At 36.4% G+C, this 16,877-nt stretch overlaps 1 protein-coding gene across 1 annotated transcript in view; it reads left to right on the forward strand.

Annotated features, from left to right (window-relative positions):
* TRANK1 (tetratricopeptide repeat and ankyrin repeat containing 1) overlaps positions 1 to 16,877 on the forward strand; it is a 137,223-nt gene that overhangs the window by 33,562 nt on the left and 86,784 nt on the right. The window contains 4 exon segments of the mRNA XM_079115631.1: positions 688 to 806; positions 3,695 to 3,778; positions 4,383 to 4,521; positions 6,370 to 6,501. Of these exon segments, the coding sequence (XP_078971757.1) occupies positions 688 to 806; positions 3,695 to 3,778; positions 4,383 to 4,521; positions 6,370 to 6,501 (474 nt within the window).

Genomic DNA, 16,877 nt, shown 5'->3' on the forward strand with positions numbered 1-16,877 from the left:
TGGTCATTGTTATCCTAGAGTTTAAGAGGGGTGATGCAGAGGATCATGAGATACTTTGGGTTGATGAGCCACTAGGTTAGAAGTCGTATTGACCAGAAGAGTTGGTAGATCTCAGTTCCAGTCTTGATTTTTGTCATGAACCAGCTGCATGATATGCCATGAAACCTGTCGTCAGTGATCATAATTTCAATCTGTTGTGTAACAATAATATTTATCACATTTTTCTTAAGGGAAGTGAGTTTTATAACTTCCCTTAAGCTTCCATTTCTTCCTCTGTAAGTGCAGAAAATAGACACTGCCTTACTGGTTTGTTTGAGAATTAAATATAAGCACTTACCAATGGGCTCTGCAAATAGAAAGGCTAAGTGAATGTTAGCCCACATTATGCCTCCTGACTCTTAGGAGATTGATTTTATGAGTAAACTTAAAATGATTGCCACTTCAGTCAGTTATAAAGGACTTTATACTTTGAAATGCCCTTCTTTCTAAGATCTTTAATTTACCATTTGTCTGTGTGTGGTCCATGTTAACATTTCTTTTTTTTAAATATTATTTTAAATTGTTGATGGATCTTTATCTTTATTTAAATATTATTTTAAGTTGTTGATGGATCTTTATTTTATTTTCTTTTAATATTATTTTAAGTTGTTGATGGAAACATTTCTAAACTATGGAACTTTTTTTTAGGTGACTCCATAGTTTTGCAGAGTTTCTTACCCTGCTTTGATCATATTTTCACTACTGGGTTTTCAACAGAAGTATGGCAATCTGTAATAGAAAAGTTGGCAAAGAAAGGATTATGGCATGTAAGTACAAGGAGATGGCTATCTTATTGGGAAAGTATACTTTTGATGAAATTATTTCTTCCTTTTGACACTGAGGAATTGTGTTATTTATTTATGTTGATGCCAAAATACCTTTTAAACTGAAATAGTGTTAAAGATAGAAAGTTATTGAGATATCCTAATCAACCAATTTCTGTTTTTTTTTTTTTTTTTTTTTTTTAAGATAGTAAAAATACTTAGTCTTTGGCAATCTGGCCCCTTGATCTGTATCTTCAGTGTTATCAAAGAAATGGAAAATTCAAATGCTAATGGTAGGGTGAGATGAGGACAATGACAATGAATGTTGTACATTCATCTTCATAATTCCTTCTGTCCTGCTTCAACTACTCTTCTGGGCCCAGATGACCTGTGTGTGCTGCTCAGAGGGTTTCTGAATAATTTTAAGGGTTTGCAAAAAACAGGAAATAGCAACTAAATGAGAGTGTGCTTAGGTATCTTTGAATCCTAATCCTCCATTTACTGTTTTGGTTTGATTACTTCTCCTTTGAGCCTCATTTCTTCATTTGTAAGTTGCAACATACAAACTTGTTATTTAAAGTATTTTTTTTGAGAATTAAAAAATAATGTACCAGAATAACTAATAATAACATTCACTAATGTTTATTGAAGTCTTCTGATTTGCCAGGCACTGAGCTAAGAAGTTTTATGATACCTGATATATGCTATGTGCCCAGTGAACAGTAGTTTTCATTGATGATGGGTTTCAAGTGCTCATGAGCATGGGGTGGCCAAGATTGGGAAATTGGTTAGAAAGGGGATGCTAGGTTTTCTAAAGTTGGGCATTCCAGAAAAGTTACCAGAATCAAGGGAAGACTGTTCAGGACTCTAGGTCCAGGCAGGTTGAATGACTTTAGAATAGAGAATTCAGTTTTTGGCAAGGTCATGAATTCTAATGGAAGTCTAATGAAAACTATGGGACTCTCTTTGCATTCACAGATAATTATACATATAATTTCAGGGATTCATGGGAAACCCCCTTAAGTCTAGCCTTGGTCTCCCTGAAGCTTACTCCCATATTTAAAGTTCTTAGGAGGGCAGGCAGCGAGGATAAGGAAAACAGACTGTACTCTTGGTGAACTAGAAATCAGAAATCTAGGACACTGTTATGACATTTGGGATCTTTTCTCTTTGGATAAGAAGGCTGGACTAAGAGATCTATCATAAGGATCTTTCCAGTTTTATTTTTTAAAAAATTCTGAAATTCTGTGATTCTACTACTAAGGTAGATCTCTGAGTAGGTGGCCTTAGTCCTCATTAGCAGAAATGCAGATCAATTTATATATACCTAGGAAGGAGCTCTGCTCCCCTCTTCCTGGTGTGAGGTGGACATGAATAGAATTCCATGGCCTATGGGAGAGAGGCAGCTTCTGATAGATTATCACTCCATGCAAACAATAAGCCTCAGGAATCCAGCCCAAGTGGTAGTTTGTGTTAGTCAGTTTTTTGTCATTGTGACCAAAATACATGACAAGAACAACTTAGGGTTGTGGAACAACAACAGTTTCAGTTCATGGTTGACCAGCTCCATTGCTCTGGGCCCAAGATGAGGTAGACATCATTGTGGAGTGAGTGGTATGGTGGAAGAAGGCTGCTCAGCTCAAGGCAGCCAGGAAGCAGAGAGGGATAACAAGGTGTCAGAGACAAAATATAAACCCCAAAGTCATGCTCACAGAGACCTACTTTCTCCAGTTACCTTCCAGTACAATAGTTCATTCAACTTATTAATCCACCGATTAGTTTGTGACTCTTATAATCTGATCATTTCACCTCCAAACATGCCTGCATCATCTCACACATGAGCTTTTTTGGAGGACATCTCATATTCAAATCATAACACAGATCTGACATTTTGGCTGCAGTTAGGCCTTGTAATTCTCAATTACTGGAGACTGAGGAATCTTGTAAAAACCAGACTAGCAATCAGGACTATCAGAACCCTGGATGTATCATCTCAGGTTGAGTGTGGGCAGTGTGCTTGTTTAAGTGACACCACACTCAAAGAAGCTAGAAAAAGACGAGGCCATTGTATCAATTTCTGAAGTCCTAAGTCTTCTAACCAGGGCATATATGAGGGAGGTTTGGATTGAGATGGGTCATACCAGAGCCTGGAATAATTCATCCTGTTGGCATACCTGGATGATCTCAATAGGAGCCTTTCTGAGTATGCGATTTTACATAAGGTCATGGTTTAACAACTGACCTTCTGGGGAAAGAGAGAGAGAGAGAGAGAGAGAGAGAGAGAGAGAGAGAGAGAGAGAGAGAGAGAGAGAGAGAGAGAGAGAGAGACCTGATTTGTAGTATTTGCCAGTTTCCAATAGTGTAAATACTCTCATCACAGCCAAGATAGGAAGAGATGTGCACAATCAGCTCACTAGCTGATGGGAGCTGGTTCTAGCATACCACACAATAGGGTCTAATGGGCCTCAAGTACTTGGGGCTTATGAAACACTGGTGTGTTAAAGAGTTGATAAGGATGTGATAATTCTGAAGGATTCAAGACTTCTGGTCATACTTTAAGAACTTTGCAGGGAATTACTTTTTTACCCTGTTGCCACTATACTGTCTGCAATGCTGTGTGACAGCTGCTCCTGCCCTCAGCAGGCATTGAGGAAATATGCAGAGAACTTAGCCCTCAGCAAGAACAGGAAGTTGACTGGATTGAGAGACTTTGATTCTCATGACTCAGGCTGAAAAACTTTGTAGGAGCTTAAAAAAAAAAAGGACAAAGCAAGAGCATTTTTTTTTCTTTTGTTTGTTTGTTTAAGGCTTAAAATAATCTTTATGCTCTGATAAACTATGTGAAGAACATTATTATTCTGACCTTTTCTTTTTTCCCCCCCTCCTATCAGTCATTTCTACTGTTGTCAGCAAAAAAAGACCGACTACCAGGAAATATTCATGTTCCTGAGTTGTCACTGAAAAGTCTCTTTGAGGTAAGTGACTTGAAACTCATAGTTTCAAATCAGGCCGTGTATTTGAGACTTCCCCTTTAGCTGCCTTATCACAAATTTGTTACTTATAATAATCTTAAGCTTGGAAGACATCAAATCCAGGTTTTACTGATTCCAAATTTTACGGGTACAGGAATGTGAAGTTTCATATTTTGTGTTTGTCAGCTTTTTGTTGCTGTGAAAAAAACACCTGAGATAAACAACTTAAAAGGAGGAGAGATTTATTTTGGCTCATGGTTGACTGGAACCATTGCTTTTGGACCTGTGGTGAAGTTGAACATCATTGTGCGGAGGGCAAGGTAGAACAAAGCTGCTCACCTCCTCATGGTGACTGGGAAGCAGAGAAGAGGACATGACTCCAGTTTCCACTATTTCCTTCAGGGTCATGCCCCTAATGACCTACTTCCTCCCACTAGACTCTACCTCCTGAAATTTCTACCACAACTCTGTAGCGCCACCATCTGGGGACCACGCCTTTAGCACATGAGCCTTTGTGGGACATTCCAGACCCAAACCATAATAATACAGTTATAGTAACTTCCATGATTCTTATGATTCTTCCTTTGTGTGTGTGTGTGTTTTCCAGAAGTATGTCTTCATTGGACTTTATGAGAAAATGGAACAGGTGCCCAAATTAGTCCAGTGGCTTATCTCCATTGGTGCAAGTATTGAGACGATAGGACCGTACCCTCTTCATGCACTCATGCGACTCTGTATCCAAGCAAGTGAGTGTTCTCCTAGTTACACCCTCCAAGCTGTCCTCCAGCTCTTAGACCTTGGTCTCTGCTGAGCTCAAGTGAAACCAGAATTTAACTACTTGAATGGAGACTATCCAAATGATTTGAATTTTCAAATGAATGAAAGGAGAAGTTCAATAGTATCATTTTTATTTCTCCTGGGACTTAGTTGCTATAAGAGGTCCAAATTGAAAGGATTCCATGATCCTGGACAGATTCTGGCAATAGGGTGAAGCCTTGGGACCTAAGGAAAGAACTTGGAACAGACAGCCACTTCTGGGCAGCACTCCGGGAGAGCTGTAGTTTCCCCTGCTGGCAAAGGCAGCTTTGGTGGTCCTCTCCCCACCACATTAATTTTCTCTATAGCCCAGAAGGCCTATTGCCGTTGTCTGGAACTTTGGACATCCTCAGGGAAAAATGGGTTATTACTGATACAGTTTGGTTGTGGTTCTTTTAGAGGACTGCTATTTTTATAAACAAAATTTTGTAAGCTTCACCATCTGGTTATAAGATTTAAATTTTAAAATGTTTTTATTCTGTCATTGACACATACACTCACTCACACTTTAGACAGAAGCTTGTTTTTCTTTGACAAGTATACTGGGCATCAATATTGAACATTTGCCCATACCATTTTAGAGCCAAAGGTGCCAAGAAAACAAGTTCTAGTCTACATTGTCTCCACAGAAATGGGAGTGGTTGAAATGGCCAGGGGCTTGAGGCCTTAGGCCCCTATCTTTGTTTTTGACAGATTTTTGTCTTGCCACATCTATTTTCATATATTGGGAAATCCATAAGATATTTTTATTTTTACACAGATTAATGGCTAAAATATTTACAAGTGGAGCCTGATTCAGAGCAGTTGAATCCAATCCTCCCAGTTTCAAACTAGGAAAGTGGATGGCAAAAAAGTGTTTCCCGGGTTATAATGTCATTACTTTCCACTGAGTCTACTCTGTAAGTTAGCTAACTCTTCAAGTTAGCTCCTGCTGTTACAGGCAGTATTGGTAAGGTCAAGTCTTTGAGTTTATCCCTGATTGGTTTCAGGACATCTCTGAAATGGTGTAAATGGTATCCACAGAGTTGGCAGAAGTATGTGGCTTTCCTAGATCTCAGTCGCTACAAGGAAGGAATCTAGGGAAACACTTAAAATCTATGTCCTGTTGATAATAATGGAGTAGGGCAATCTAATCTGAGATCCTAACTTGATGACTAAAGTGGAGGCTGGTGGTGCCCATATTCTCTTTAAAACAATGCCTGTCCCCAGCTGTGGTATTTGTTGACTGATAACAACTCACAGCTGCCCCTTTGGCCAGAGAATTGCTTTTTTGCTCCTAGGCATCACTTCCCAGGAAGGTCCTCCCCCAATCTTGCCTTTTCCCTGGGATATTCTGTAGCTTTTGACTGACTGACAGGGGGATACAAAGGCCAGGCCGGGCCTGAGGGTGGGTCAGAGCTGTGATGCAGTTCATGCTACTGAGCTCCTGGAGAGATCAGACTGGAGCCAACTGCAGCCAAGACCACTTCTTTGCTTAGCACCTTCCCTTGCCCTGTCCTGCTGTCTTTCTCCTGAGATCTGTCTTTTCCTTGATAAATCACATGTATTAAAATCCCTGTCTCAGGCTTTTAGGGAACTTGACCTGGGCTTATTATGAATACCTTTCTGTAATTCATCCTTTCCATTTGCACACTCCTGTGTCTCCCCACACCTATTTGTGGTGAGTGGAAACATGTTGGATTCACCATTTGTTACCTTAGTGTGGCACACATTGATTTGCTTTGCTGATTTTATATATGTAGAAAATAACATCTATAACTGATTTTAATTCCCTTTAGGGGAAAACCAGCTTTTCAGGTGGTTAATGGACCACAAGCCTGAGTGGAAAGGACGCATTAACCAGAAGGATGAGGATGGCTGCACTGTCCTACATGTTGTTGCTGCTCACTCCCCAGGATACCTCATCAAGCGTAAGTGGCAGCACTGTGCTGGAGGTGTGGTATGGGCTGGGTGGTTACAGGCATTAGAAAATTCACATAACTCACCACCACTTTTGCCCTTCCCACCCTGTAGCAGGCTCAGAAGGCTAACCTTTCCCTTGAATTCAGCATAATTGGGATAATAGACTATATATAGAAAGAAGGTGGGGTGAGGGGGAAGAGTTGCTGGACTCACTTATTCTTTGGCTTTGAGTGGCTTCTGCAGGCTTGAATGACTCAAGAACCTGGGCTCTGGCTGTGATTGTTCTCCCACTCATTGCATGTTACAAGGTGCTTTATTTTATGCCAGATTTGTGTTAGCAGTGGAGTTTAACTTTGAGCCAGACAATAGATGTGGTCTTGCCTTCCTGGCATTTAGAATTTAACACAGAAACTGTAACCTTCCATACCTACTGGGGCCAGGAAGGCCACATTGAAGAGAGGCTGGCACATATAGGAAAAAACTGATTCTTTGGACATGGACATACTTAGTTTGTGAAATGAGAAGATACTCACTCCTTAGAGCTCTCTGATGATGCTGATTTTTCCTGAAACTCTCAGGCCACTCAGTCTTTGTTTTCTGTTTTGGAGAATACATTTTTTTTTTTTTTTTTTCATAATGGTAATGGGCTCAGACTCAGTAGAAGGGCGGTGACAGGGTGTCATGGGAGCTTGTGCTGCTGTGACCTGAAGCTGGTCATAGGCACCAGGCTAAGTTGTCATTTTCTAATGGCAAGGGATGAAGGGAATATGAATTTAAAAAAACAAAACTGTGATATCTCTGATTTTTAAATCTCTAATCAGAATTAAACATGCCTAAAAAAAATTAATCAGGCCTGTGGAATAGACATAGCCTAAAGGACTCCTTTTGGTGACCTCTGGTTTGGTGGGTCCTAGGAAATTGCAGCAGGTCTCAAAAGTTCCCTTTTCAGCAGGTCTCAAGAGGAGCTGGTGAGTCTTATTTCTCTAATGTTATTCCCCACTGAACGGGGACCTAGGACCTACATGTGGGACAACAGAAAGGGTGTCCTGTGGATTTTTTCAAGATTCATCAAAATATAATTCCTGATTATATAATTCACCTGTTTGATGCCTATAATGTAATGCTTTTTAGTAAATTTGCAAAGTTGTGCAGCCATCATCACAAGTCGATTTTAGAACATTTTTGTTAGCCCCGCAAAGAAACACCACATCCATTAGCAGTTATCCCCTTTTCCCTACCCCTCCAGTCCTAAGCAACCACTGGCAATCTGTCTCCATGAATTTGCCTTTTCTAGATATTTCAGGTCAGTGAAATTATATAATATGTAGATTTGGGGGACTGGATTTTTTTTTCAGTAGCATATTTTCAAGTTTCATCCTTGTTTTAGCATGAATCAGTAGTAAATCAATTTTTTTTTTTTTTTTTTGGTCCACTGAGCTACATCCCATGTTTTGTTTTAATGTGTTTTATTGTAAATGTTATTAAGTAGCTTGCATTATTTTTGGACAATTGGCCCTTGTGATCTGTGAACTGGTATGTGCTGACCCCAGCATGCCATTGTGCCAAAGCTAACATTTGCTTGTTAATTAATAATTAAATTCTATGCTACCAATCATTGTGCTCTTTTGACATATTTCAGCACTGCAAATCCTCAGGAAAAAATATTTCCAGTAAGGACTTTGATTGGCAAAGAAATATATCTAAGCTTCCTATTATCCATGTAGCTTGAGTAATTTTGGAGTATTTTATAGATATGTTATGCCTTCAGTGCTAAATTGGCAAGCATTTCAGTTTTAATCAGCACTGTCTAATGCAAGTATAATGAGAGCCACATATATACTTAAAAACTTTTAGTAGCTGTATAGCAAAATAGGTGAAATTAATTTTGATAGTATACTTTATTTAACCCATATATCAAAATGTTATTTTTCTTTGTAATTAATATAAACTTACTGAGACATTTTCCATTTTTTAACTTTTGTATTTTAAAGTATAGAATGTATTTTACTCTCTCAGTACATTAGAATATGGATTAGCCTTATTTCAGGCATTCAGTAGCCAAATGTGGCTAGTGGCTACCATATTGGACAGCCCAATTTTATTTACTTAAGTAATTAATTTAAAAAATGTATTTTAATTTTAATCAACATGTAATAATTGTACTTATTTATGGACATACAGTGTGACATTTCAATGTATATAAATAATACGTAATGATTAGATCAGAATAATTGGTATATCTCTCACCTCAGACATAAATCATTTCTTTGTATTGGGAACATTCAGAATCCCCTCTACTACTGTTTTGTAATATTCAATTAATTGTTGTCAATCATGGTTATCCTGCTGTACTAGAACATTAGAAGTTATTTCTCCTATCTAACTCCATCCCTCTCTTTCTCATATTCTTCCCAGGCTCTGGTACCCACTATTCAGTCCTTCTTTGGATCAGCTTTTTAGTTTCCAATATGTATTAGTAAACATTCTCCAGAGAAACAGAACCAATGATATATATATATATACACATACACACCCACATGTATATGTATATATATCAAATGTATATATATAACATATAATTATATAAATATGTATATGGCATATATAACCATATAAATAATATATCAATTATATATCATATATAATTATATAAATATCAATGATATATCTCTTTGTAGATATAATTATTATAAGAGGGACTTCATTAGATTGGCTTACATGATCAGAGGATGAAAGTCCCACAATGACTGTAAGTTGGATAGCTAGAGAAATCAGTAGTTTCTCAGTCCAAGAAATAGGAAGCTTTGGAACAAGAGAGGGGCCAATGATGCAGACCCTGTCACAGCCCAAAGACCCAAAACCCCCCTGGAGAGCCATTGGTGCAAGTCTGTATTCAAAGGTTGAAGAGCTTGGGCTCTGATGTCCATGGTCACAGCATCAGAGAAATGCACCCACTCTCAAAAGGGGAGTTTGAACAAGAGCCCACTTCCTGCTTCTGCTGTTTTCTTTCATTTGGGCCCTCAGCTTATTTGATGGGGCTGCCTATATGCAGGGTGGATCTTCCCCACTGCATTCACTGGCCCACATACCAATATTTTCTGGAATTACCCTCACAGACATACCCAGAAATATGCTTTATTAGTTCTCTATGCATTCCTTAATCTTCTCAAGTTGACAACCAAAATTTTCACAGCCTGTGCATGAGAACATGCATTATTTGTTTTCCTGTGACTGCGTTATTTTACTTAAACTGCGTTATTTTACTTAAGATAATGTCCTTTGGATATGTCCATGTTGCTGAAAATGATAGAATTTCATTCTTTGTGTGACTGAATAATTTCCATTGTGTGTTTATTCATTTGCTTTATCCATTCTTCTGTTGATGGAAACCTTGGTTTATTCTAGATCATGCTTATTGTGAAAAGTGCTGCAGTAAGCATGGAAGTGCAAATGTGTCTTTGACATACCATTGCAATTACAGTAGTGGGATTGCTGGATCATATGGAAGTTCTATTTCTAAATTTTTGAGGAAACTTCAAACTGTTTTCCATAATAGTTATATTAATTTACACTCCTCAAACAGTGTACGAGAGTTTCCCTTTCTCTGTATCCTTACTAGCACTTATTATTTTTTTGCCTTTTTTATAATAGCCATCCCAAATATTGGGTGAGATGTCTCATTGTGACTTTGATTTGTGTTTTCCTGATGATTGATGATGTTGAATAGTATATCATATACTTGTTGGCTATTTATGTATCCTTTTTGAGAAATGTCTATCATGCTATTTGCTGATTTTTTAATTGGATTTTTTTTCTATTTAGAGTTTGTATATTCTGAAAGTTAATCCCTTGTCAGAGAGTAGTTTTAAAATCTTCTCCATTCTGTATGTTGTCTGTTTACTCTCTTTACTCTGTTGATTGTGTTCTTTGCTGTACAGAATATTTTTAGTTTGATTTAATCCCATTTATCAATTTTTGCCTTTATTGTTCATGCTATTGAAGTCATATCCAGAAAAATCTTTGTCAAGACTAATGTCCTGAAGTGTTTCTTCTCTATTCATTTGATAGTTTCATAGTTTGGGGTCATACATTTAAATCTTTGAACACTGAGTTGATTTTTTTTTTTTTTATATGGTGAGAGATGGTGATCTAGTTTCTTTTGGCAGCATATGGATATCTAGTTTCCTCAGCACCATTTATTGATGAGACTTCCTTTCTCCAAAGTATGTTCTTGTTTACTTTGTTGAAAATTATTTGACTGCAATTTGAATATAGTTCAGGGTTCTTTATTCTGTTCTGTTGGTCTCTTAAGTTTGTGTTTATGCCAGTATTGTACTGTCTTGGTTACCATAGTTTTGTAATATGTTCTAAAGTTAGGCATTGTAATCGTCACAGCTTTGTTCTTTTTTTCAGGATTCCTTTGGCTATTTTGGTTTCCTTGATGAATGTCTTTGGTGTTTCGATAGGAATTGCATTGAACCTGTGGATCACTGTGGACATTTTAATATGGACATATTAACAATATTAATTCTTCCAATCTATGAATATGGGATATCTTTCCATTTTCTAATGCCCTCTTGAATTTTGTTCATTACCGTTTTGTAATTTTCATTGTAGATATCCTTCATTTCCTTGCTTAAATTTGTTCCTAGATTTTTTTGTAGCTATTGTGAATGGTATTTCTTTCTTGATGTAGTTCTCGGCAGTTTCAGTATTGTTGTATAAAAAAGCTACTTATTTTTACATGTTGATTTTTGTATCTTGTAACCAACTGTACTGAATCTGTTATTAATGGTATTAGGCTTTTTTTTTTTGGTGAAATCTTACGTTTTTTCTATATATAAAATCATGTTATCTGCAAATAAGGATAATTTGACCTCCTTTTCTATTTGGATTTTTTAAAATTTCTTTCTCATCTTATTTCTGTGGCTAAGCCTTCTAGTTCTGTATTGAATTAGTGGTGAAAGTGGGTATCCTTGGCTTGTTGTCTTAAAGGAAATTACTTCAGCTTTTCTCTGTTTTAAATGGTATAGGCTGTCCCTAATGTTTAAGGGTTTTTATCATGAAGGGATGTTGAATTTTATTGACTTTTTTTGTTGAGATGATAATATATTTTTTTCATTCTTTATTCTTTTTATGTGGTGCTGTATTATGTTTATCAATTTGATGTGATATATTTATTGATTTATGTATGTGATGCATCCCTGGGATAAATCCCACTTGGTATGTAATCTTTTTAATGTGTTATTGAATTAGATTTGCTAGTATTTTGAGAATTTTTACATCTATGTTTATTGGGGATGTTTGTTTCTAGTTTTTTGGTTGTTATGTTCTTCTCTGGTTTTTGTATCAAGGTAATGCTGGCCTCATAGAGTGGGTTTGAGAAGGTTTCCTCCTTTTTAATACTTTGAAATGGTTTGAGGAGAATCGGTGTTAGTTTTTTCTATATAAGTGGTAAAATTCAGCAGTGAAGCTTCTGGTTCTGGGCTTTTTTATATTACTTTTTTTGTCAGGAGACTTTATTTCCAGTTTAATTTAGTTAGTTGTTACTGGTCTGTTCAGGTTTTCTGTGACCTTATTGTTCAGATTTGGTGGGTTTTGTGTGTCTATAAATTTATCCATGTATTCTAGGTTTTCCAATTCATTGGTATATAGTTGTTTGTAATAGTTCCTAATGATCCTTTGTATTTCTGTGGTTATCAGTTATAATGTCTCCTTTCTCATCTTTGATTTTATTTGAGTTGTCTCTCTTTTTATTCTTGGTTAGTATAAAGTTTTGTCTTTAGCTTTTTAAAAACCATTTCTTTATCTTGTTGATCTATCTTTTTTAGTTTCTATTTTGTTTATTTCTAGTCTCTGTTATTTCTTTCCATCTACTAATTTTGACTTAGGTTTGTTCTTGCTTTTCAAGTTCCTTGGGTTATATCATCAGGTTTTTTTTTTTTTTTTTTAATCTTTGTGGTTTTCTTTTTATTTTAAATGTTTTTATTTGCTATTAAATTTCCTCTTTATACTGCTTTTACTGTTTCCCGTAGAGTTTCGTATATTGTGTCTTCATTTTCATGTGTTTTAAGAAATTTCATAATTTCCCTTTGATTTTTTTCTTTGACCCACTAGCTGTTTGAGTATATTGTTTAACTTTCTTGCATTTGCCCAATTTGTAAAGTTTCTTGTGTGCATGTGTATGTGTGTATGTGTGTATTATAAGGGATCAAATCTAGAACCCTGTCTGTAGATAGGCAAGTACTCTACTACTGAGCTTTAACCATAGCCTTCTTGTTTGATTTCTGGTTTTATTCCTTTGTGGTCAGTGAAAATACATGCTATTATTTTATATTTTCAAATTTGTTGAGACTTGTTTTATGTCCTAAAGAATGGCAAATGTTCCATGTGCTGGTGAGAAGAATGTATTTTGTGTATTTTGCAGCTTGAATGAAATGTTCTGTACATTTCTGTTTTTCCCATTAAGTCTATAGTATAGTTGTAGAAATATGATTGGAGGGAATGGCAGAGGAAAGCTACTCAGCTCATGGCAGCCAGAAAGCAGAGAGAGTGCACGTGCTCAAGGAGGCAAGGACAAAATATAGTACCCAAGGCATACCCAGTGACGTACTTCCTCCAGCCTTGACCCACCTGCCTACAGTTACTACCCACATGTTCATTCAAATTATTAATCCATCAAATGGATTACTCCACTGATGAGATTATAGCCCTCATAATCCAATCTTTTCACCTTTGAATATTACTGCATTGCCTAACACATGAGTTTTTCAGGGAACATTCCTAGATCCAAACCATAGCAATATCTTTTGTTCCTTTATTCCTCTCTTCTTGTTTATCTTTGTGGTTTAGTGGTTTTTATGTATTTGTGGGGTTTGATTTTCTTCTTTTTCTCATTTGTGTATGTTAGTTTTGTGTACTACTGAGTTTTGTACTACTGTGTTTTCATTATGGTCATTATCATTGTTTTGTTTCTAGTATAGGACTCCCCTAAGCATCTCTCTCCCCTTCCTTCCTTCCCTTCTTCCATTGAACCCAGGGCCTTGCACATGCTAGACCTTAAGTATTTCTTGTAGGGGGTCCATCTGGTAGTGATGAATTCCCCCCAGTGTTTGCTTGTCTTGGAAAGTCTTTATTTCTTCCTCATTTATGACAGATAGCTTTGCTGGTTGTGGTATTCTTGGTTGGCAATTTTTTTTCTGTTAGAATTTATCCTGTCCTGTCCTATAAAAGTTCTGTTAAGAAAATTGCTGTTAGTTTAATGGGGATTTCCTTATAAGTAACTTGATGCTTTTCCCTTGCTTTTTAAAAGAATTCCCTGTCTTGTTATTTTGAGAGTTTGATTATAATATGCTTTAGAGAGGACATTACTTTTGGAGTGGGGGAGTCCTTTGTGCTTCTTGGACCTGAATGCCTATGTATTTTTCAAGATTTAGAAAGTTTCAGCAATTTTTTTGTTGAATGTATTTTGTGTGCCTTTCCCTTCTCTTATCTTTTGGGAACACTCATTGTGTGAATGTTTGCTTACTTAATGGTGTTTGACTGTCCAATTGTATCCTGTTTATTAGAAACAATGAAACCTTTCCAACTTCCTGAAAGTTGAGAGAATAAAGATGAAGTAAGGAGAGCCCTTTCTCCATATAGATGTATACACAGGCTGCCTCCATGGCCTCTGCTGAATAAGGCCTCTCAACTCTTCCAGGCTACTTCTCTTCCTTTTTCCTTCTCTTTCTCCTTAACTCCTTTCCTCTTCCTATTTTTTATCAGGGAATTTAATTATTTTATTAAAAAAAAAAAACTTATTTTGAACTCATTTGAGACTTACAAAAATTTTGGCAAAAATGGTTCTCCTTATGCTCTCACCTAGCTTCCCATAATGGCAATGTCAAAATCAAGAAAATAACATTGATATAATACTATCAATACTATACAGACCTCATATAAATTTCACTAGTTTTTTTCACTAATGCACCTTTTCTGTCCCAGGATCTCGCATTACACTTAATTTCCTCCAATCTGTGACAGTTTGTCAGTCTTTCCTTGTCTTTCATGACTTTGATCCTTTTGAAGAGTATTGGTCAGTTGTTTTGTAGACTGCCTATCGGTTTGGGATTATTTTACATTTTCTTATAACCAGAATGAAATTACACATTTTGGGTAAAAATATAGCAATTACCTTGTGTTTTCAGAGTATCATATCAAGAGATTCATGATGTCAATATGTCTTATAAGGTTAACCTTGATTTTTTTTGGTTAAGGTGTGATCTGTTGAATCTCTCCACTATAAAGTAACTAGCTTTCCAAATTACAGTTAATGAATATATTGGAGGAGATACTTCAAAACTTTGTAAATAATCTTATTTCTTCTTAAAGTTTTGTAGGCTAAGTATAGTATCCGTTGGTGGATTTGGTCAGTAGTGGTTATTACTTTAATCTCAATATTAATTTTTATGTTTTTTATTTGGAATTCTCTTGTAATTAAGAACTGTTCCCTCTGCCCATATATTTATTTTATTTTTTAAAATTTATTTTTAGTGAGAAGCATTTTTATTAACTATATTTATGGTTATTGAATCATTTGTTCATTTATACTTACTTTGTTTTTTTTAATCTTTAGCTTTAGAACATTGAGTCAAGGTATCGTTCTTTCCCACCCCCTTTATTGTGGCTATGTTAGTTATTTGTAGAATGCTTAGGCTTTTTTTTTTTCTTTCAGTGTTTGTCCTATATCTTGTTTTTACTTCCATCTTATTGGTTTGTTTGTTTATCCTTGGGATATGTAAAGAGCATGTGAAACATTGTCGGGAGGTTCAGACTTTCTGGGAGTCTGAACTTTCCAAAAGATGTATTTTGGTGGGTGCTGATTGTTATGATGGTTCTGTTGGTTCTGCAGCAGAGTGATTTGAAAATCCTAGGAAGGCAGAGTCTCAGGGAATCAGCAGAGTTGGGCAACAGCAAACCCAAACCTAGAAATGATCATCTTCTAGAATTGGAGATGTGAGGATGGGTAAGGACTTGTTCCATCTGGCTTGGTTGTAATAGGGTACTCAAACTGGTTTAGGCAAGAAAGGGAATTTATTGACTCTTGTGAATGAAAAGTCCAGAATTTGGTTCAGATGCTTGCTGCAATGGTGTCTTCGAGAATGTGTCTTACCTCTTACCTCTGCTTTCTTCTGTGCCAAGTTCATTGTTAGTAAAGCTCTTTTTTAGTTGAAGCACCAGAACATTCAGGCTTACTTTCTGCCAGTTTGTCAATCTCAGCCAAAGAGGGGATTACCTCCTACCTTCCAATGGTTCAGTAAAAATACTACCAGTATTCTAATTGACCTGACTTTGGTCACATGTCCTCCATGAACCAACCACCCGACTAGAAGGATGGAACTATCTGATTAACTAAGTCCTAGTCAGGTCTTGAAGGCATGATGGGACAGAACCAGCAGGATGGAATGATTTGACTAGCAAGGTGGTGGTCAGACCTTTGCCCCTTGAGCTGGTGGGTCGGACAGAACCTGTAGGGCAGAATGACCTGATTGGCCAGATGCTGGTGTGGTATTAGCTCTTGGACCTGGCTTTGGAGTGGAGGTAGAGTATGACAGGTCTTTGTTTCTGTCTGGTGTTTATTCTCATCAAATCAGGTAGGCTGAGACTGAACAAGAGGCACTTTTCCAAAGGAAAACTTTTCCCCTGCCTCAGGAAAAGAGGGAATGAATACTGGCCAGGCAAAAAATTTTGTCAGTGGTCTTCAGATTTTGATTCCTTGTCCCCTAAAATAATTTTGAAAACCTGTGTGCCTCTTTACATGTTTTCAAGTTGATATCTGGAATTTTTAACATGGAAATGGAAATCTAAATAATTACAAGAAAGGATTATTTTTCAGAATTTTACATATGATCATATTTTAAAATAGAACATCTTACTCCTTACATATAATAATGTAAATGTCACAGAAATTTTATATCCTCTAACATCCATTTTAAATATTATAGACAAGCTCTTTAATAGTAATAAATATCAACTGTGCATTCCTTTTTTGGGATCTTTCCCATTAACTTTCCCAAAAGAAGTTTTCCTAATATATTCTATGCTTGAATACCTTATTGGTCATCCAGTATTAGTCTTCTGGAACAAAAATACTCATGTAACTTTAAATGCTAAAACATTCCTGTGATTGTCAGGTTCTAAGGGTTAAATATGTTTTATGAATTGAATTATGACTAAAATTATTACCACAGAGCTAATCAAAGCATAAATATAGTGAATGTTTTTATAATTATTAAATGTAAAAATAAAGTTTTAGAGGTAGGTAGGGGTGGATTGCAGTGCCTTTTAAAATGGGCTTTGCAAGCATCAGTTTTAATTGTCCCTTCCTTTGGGACATTATAAT

This window comes from Sciurus vulgaris, assembly GCF_902686455.1.
Source record: "Sciurus vulgaris genome assembly, chromosome: 16".
NCBI classification, from domain to species: domain Eukaryota; kingdom Metazoa; phylum Chordata; class Mammalia; order Rodentia; family Sciuridae; genus Sciurus; species Sciurus vulgaris.